Consider the following 6,000-nt stretch of genomic DNA (forward strand, 5'->3'; position numbering starts at 1 on the left):
ATATATAATCAATTATTAATAATTACATAAAATTTTGTTTAAAAATTTTATTACATTATTCCTTTAAAACAGGATGTGTAGCGTGCATAAGCATACACTATGTGAGTAAATAAGTATGCTGATATTTATTATACCTTTATTGCATTTTTGCAATATGAGCCCCTACCGTCCATTTGACGATAGTGTTTGGGCTGGCGTGTGAAGACGCCAATTCAGCAAATTCTCACAGTATGCTAATGCACACTGCTCCTCCACAAATACCAACTTTGTAAAAGGATTTTAATTAATAAAACAGTCTTAAAACATAATTGAAATGATTCGGTTCTTTTTATTTAAACAAATCGGTATACGGGAATCATCACTACACTAGTGATGCAACGTTTGATTAAATACCTAAACTACACAGCAGTACAACAGCTGGACAGGATATTTCACAAGAGTAGATCAGAATATCAATTGTACATCAAGCGAAGAGAATTTCAGTTCCTAACGGAGCTAATAAATCTAGCAGAAGACTACGAAATCATCCGTACAGAAGAGAAGAAGAAACCAACAGAATCTCGCCCAATCGACAAAGGAAGACAGATACCATTTGGCCAAGTCACACACATTAGCTCTTCAAAAATATGCTATCATTGTGGTGGAACAGAATACATCGCAAATGGTTGCCGTAATCCACAGGTTCTGTTTTGCTGGCAATGTGGGAAAAAGGATATACGCACCATAGAGTGCTGTCGAGAACCAAATACTCAGGGAAACGGACTAAGGTCACGTCGCCTAAACCAAGCGAACGTGACCACGACACATACCAAGTAAACCAAGGAAAGCCCATTAGTCAACTCCTTACAGTCAACGTACAAATTCAAGACCTTCCAGTATCAGCTCCCATAGACACAGGTGCAACCAGGAGTTTCATTAAACCCAAACTACTAACAAAAATACAAGCAGAAAAGAAACATTGCAGCAAAGATATCATCTTAGCAGATGGAACAAGACGCGGAATAAGTGAAGCAGTAATAGCCACAATTAACCTAGGGAAAACAAAAACTGAAATCGAATTCTTGGTATTAAAAGGGATAGCTAACAACCTAGTATTAGGTTTAGATTTCCTATCTAGCACTCAGAGTAACCCACAGATTGGGAAATCTACCATCCCGATACAGATAAGCAAACACATCGACAGCCATTACTGCAGTATACAGCAGAATAACATCGACGAAACGCCTGAAATTAAAAACTTCTTAAACAAAGAATTGGCCTATTTTGCTAAGTTGGAGGGAACATGAAACATAAGATAACAATGAAAAATGATGCACCAATTAAGCAAAGATATCATCCAAGAAATCCAGCAATGCAAAAAATTCTAAATCAAGAAGTGGACGAATTACTAGAAGAAGGATGTATAGAACGATCGTACAGTCCATACAGCGGTCCAGTAGTACTCCTTAAAAAGAAAGATAGAAGTTGAAGGTTCAGTTGTGCAAGACACAAAACCTACCTCGTGCATCTGGTTGCAAAGACGGATAAACGAAGTGCAAGAAGATCCAAAAAACACCCAGACTACACCATCGAGAATGGCAACTTATACCGGCGAATATTACGCAGCAACCTAGACAATGATTTTTTTTTATTATTACAGGAATTATAGTAATTCTCAATATTCGTAATTGCAATATATGTTGTTAGTAAATAAATAATACATATTGTAAATATTTATTTATAAAAAAAAATAAATAAAGGAATTAAAATAAAATTAACCGGTCTTAAAATTATTATACGAGAAGATTCAGGGTTATAAAGAAATATTCTTGTAACGACTCTGGGATCCGGCGAGCGAAACTTCGGCTGATAAAAAGGTTCATTACAACATTACACAATGTATATTATATTTTTAAGGATGTTTGAATCATATAATTCCTTAAAGAAGGGTTAAGTATTCCAGCAAAATATTTTTAAAATATTATTAAATATATTGTTTTACCTTCAGTTTTTCTGGTACTTCTAACAAAGTAAATGTAGGAAATCCTCTCCAAAACTGAGGATCAGTGATAGTTATAGCATCGAAAACATCCATACCATTAATAACACCATCACTATCTATTGCATCTGCAACTACAATAATACAATTTCAATCTAAATTGTGATTGAACTAAATACAAAAGTGAACTTACTCAATGTTTGTGTAAATACTATTTTCCCTCTTATTACACATGTGGTGGGACCACTAGACCAAAGATACTCATTTGGAAAATTAATTGAATTGAGCATCTCAACAGCAAAGCCGTCCTCCAAAATTATATTCTATTAATTCAATAAATATATCATGTCAAGAAAATGTTTCTTTTTAAAAACATTACCTCTTCAACTTCCACAAATTGTATTTTCACATAATCAGTATAGAAAAATAATTTTTTTTTTATATTATTCCAAAGTATGTTGTTTATTTCAGTAAATACAATACTACCTTCTACACTGAAGAAATTCTCTAATATTTTTCTATTTTGCCGAATAATAACATTTTTCAAAACTTCTGTACTATTTAACCTGAGAACTCCATTGACCTTCAAAAAACCCTTCTGCACATAAAATTCGTCATTTTTTGTAGTTTTCACGAATAAAGTTTCAGATTCCAGATTCTCCACATTTAAGATGCCATAGTAATCACTAGATAAATGTGCTTCTCGTTTTTTTCTTCCTCCACTTATAATATTTTCTAGCTCCTCTATGGTATTTATTATAATATCTAAATTAGTAGCAGTGTCGTCATCTCTCCATTTGTAGTTACTTACATATATTTCGTTGACAATACCATTGAAATAAAGCTCTGATGTTGTTAGATGATCTATATAAGCAGTTTCTTCCGCATGTTTTAATATTTGTTGTACAGGTAATTTTAGAAACTCTTGCACTTTCCCCATATGGTCTTCTTGTTCTTTGACCCAGTCTTTCAAGAAATTAAAAATGTCTTGTAGATCAAGCAATTCCGAATTTTTAAGTAGCAAATCAAAATATAAATGGAATATCCCGGATTCTGCATTATGACGGGGTACAATTACAGAGATTTCGCTTCCGCGTTTGAATGGTACTGCACCCTTTAAGCCTGCATCTCTTTGTGTATCTAACATGCAATTAATTCCGTATATAATGTTATCACCAATGTGACATGGAATTGGTATAGTTGTTTCAAAAGCTTCACCGTCCCATATAAGAGTCTCTAAAATAACAATATCATGGGATCCAAAATCGACTCGATGTTGCACTAACAATATTAAATCATCGCGATATGTTCGTGCCGGGATAGGCAAGAAATTTTCAACGAGCCCAAAGTTACTGCCAAGAACTGTTTTTGGTATAAATGTTCCGCTTTGATAGAGCAAAATTTTGGGCTGTTCGCCACCAATTGCTACGTAGTATCGCCCACCCATTTGAAATAATATAACAACGTCCACATTTTCCGATACTATGCTATGTCGCATTTGAAAACGTATCTGCTTGTTACCATTTTTATGTGGATTAAACATGTAAATTATAGCGGAACTATTTTGTGCAACAGCCAATATAATATCACGTCCGGTATCTAATATAGAAACATCTCTGCATGGAACCTGTAACTGAATACGTTGAACGATCCAAAACTCTTTGTCTTGTAATTCAAACTGATAAATATTGAGGGTATAGGATTCTAACCGATATGATTCGTTGAATGAAATTGCTAAATAATGGTTTGATTCTGTAGAAAAGTAAGTAAGGCCATTAATAATTGAACTTATTGTCCATTCCCAATGCAGTTCAATTTTTCCTGTGTCATTATTAATAAGGTACCAAAGGATCTTGTTTTCTGTAGCAACTATAAAAATGCCATCCTGCTTTTGTTGTTCCAAATTCCAAAATAAAAATGTTTTCAAATAAGAGATCGGTTGATTTACATATAGTATCTCTCTTGATTGATGGGTGGGTGAGTCTCTACGTATGATTAATAAATCGGTTATACGCCTGCCGATAAAATATTCTTTTTCGCTATTCAGTATGTACGCCCATTCTTCAACATCACTTCCTAAAAAAAAATTCAAGTCCTCCTCAATAAATTTCAATATTAATACTTCCCGTGTGCGACGTTTAGAAATTTGTAAGTGCTGTAATTTGCGGATATCGATATCGGGTTCTAGATAAGCATTCGAATTAACGACATTTGGCATGGTATTTGCATTACCATTATTAATTTGTACCAAACCGTCCTTTTCTGTATTTTTAGAGTTTACAAAATTTTCGTTCTCAACATTATGTTTCGAAGCAGAACTTTTATTCGAATCCGGACTATTAAATTTTAGATCCAAAATTTTTACATGCTTCGTATTGCCAGCCGAAGTTCGCGCTATGCCTGCTGCGTAAGTATCTTGCTCAATTGCTTTGTTGATTTCCGAACGCAATATCTCTACTTCAACCAATGATGTGTTTGTCACTTGCACATTAGAAATTGCTTTGAAATGAGGTTTAATTGATTCAGTCCAACCCGGTTGCACAATTACACCCTGTAAAATATACTTAATTACTATATAATTCTAAATATATGGATAATTTCGTTGACTGTACCTTTTCACTTATGGATTTTTCTTCATAATTTTCGAAAGCATCAGTTATTTCGGCGCGTAGTTTTTCGATTTCTTTACGCTGTTCAATTATCAAATCAACAGAACCGTTAGAACATATCTGAAGTAAATAGGGCAGTTAGTAATAAGGATTAGCACGTGATTTGTTCGTTTTAATTTATTACCTGTTGTAATAGTATAATTACCACATACGTATACAATACCTTTTTAAGCATATTTAATATTGTTTTGAATTTACATATTCTATTATGAATTAGTTAACAAATCAAAAAAATGCTTTAAAAATTATAACAGAAAACTATAACAGATGTTAATGCAAATGCACTGCAGCTTATAAATATGTATAAAAATGATGTCGAAATCTCTTTAACAGTTTTTTTTAAGTATGGAGATTTATAATTTTAATACTTTTGTTTAGCAGCACGAAAGAAATTATTATACAGAGAAAGGCTTTGAAGAGTGTAAACATTTTTCAAATCTCTTGTGTAATTTTGAGTGAAGAGAACGTTTTTTGTACAAAAACAGAAATTTTGTTTTAAGAAACGAAATCATACATATTACATACATAAGTATCGTGCTGCAAAGTTCGCTGTATGCAAATATGCACACAATTCTTGACAGCTTAGAAGCTATTAATCTATTATCATAATTGTTACACATTACGTGCTTGAAAGATATTGGTTAGCTTTGTTCTAAAATTGGAGATTTTAAAATAATATATTTTAAAACAATTTCTAAATATTTCCGAAAAGCTTTAAGTTAAAAATAATATATGTTCATTTGAAATATTAGACACTCTATATATTAATATTAAGATTTCTAAATAGTTTATGAAATAACATGTCTTAAGAAACAAAATTCGAAAAAAAAACTTAACATTACTTACTAAAGTGATTAAACCAGGCATTGAAAATATCCTCATTATGTCAACCCAAGTTCAAATTAAGTAAAGTTTCAATTTTCGTAATAATATCTAGCTTCATATTTGTTAGCCGTAGTCTACCGAAAGTTGGTTGTGTTTTACTCCCTTGCCTTGTAATAGTACGTTTCCACTACGTACTTAGTAAGCTTCATTTTCTGAGTAAATTACATTAACCCTACAAAGAGCTTCCGTGCTTTTTCATTTATTATAGAATATAGTAAACAAAATTCGACCAAAATTATACCAAATTTCACCAATGCAACATTGGAAATTATAGAAATTTGACATATTTGACACATGAAACAAAATGTAAATATAAACAAACAATCAAATTCAAAACAAACAACAGGTAAGAATTTTTTTTAAACATTTGTTTTTAATAAATAAAATATATAATTAATACAAAAAATATAAAAATAAGTTTATTTATCATATGTATATTTGATATAATTATAAAATTTCATATATTAT

The 6,000-nt window shown here is 31.8% G+C and overlaps 1 protein-coding gene across 2 annotated transcripts in view; it reads right to left on the reverse strand.

Moving 5' to 3' along the window:
* Window positions 1–4,881, reverse strand: part of LOC119668745 — a 308,120-nt gene extending 303,239 nt beyond the window's left edge. For both annotated transcript variants that reach the window (XM_038078357.1, XM_038078356.1), the window contains exons 1-5: window positions 4,772–4,881; window positions 4,591–4,707; window positions 2,358–4,529; window positions 2,172–2,301; window positions 1,982–2,112 (exon numbers count right to left, since the gene is read on the reverse strand). In XM_038078357.1, the coding sequence (XP_037934285.1) occupies window positions 1,982–2,112; window positions 2,172–2,301; window positions 2,358–4,529; window positions 4,591–4,707; window positions 4,772–4,822 (2,601 nt within the window). In that variant the 5' untranslated portion in view covers window positions 4,823–4,881. The remainder of the gene's footprint in view (window positions 1–1,981; window positions 2,113–2,171; window positions 2,302–2,357; window positions 4,530–4,590; window positions 4,708–4,771) is intronic.
* Window positions 4,882–6,000: the final 1,119 nt, after the last annotated feature.

Source organism: Teleopsis dalmanni, chromosome 1 (genome assembly GCF_002237135.1).
Source record: "Teleopsis dalmanni isolate 2A chromosome 1, ASM223713v2, whole genome shotgun sequence".
Lineage (NCBI taxonomy): Eukaryota > Metazoa > Arthropoda > Insecta > Diptera > Diopsidae > Teleopsis > Teleopsis dalmanni.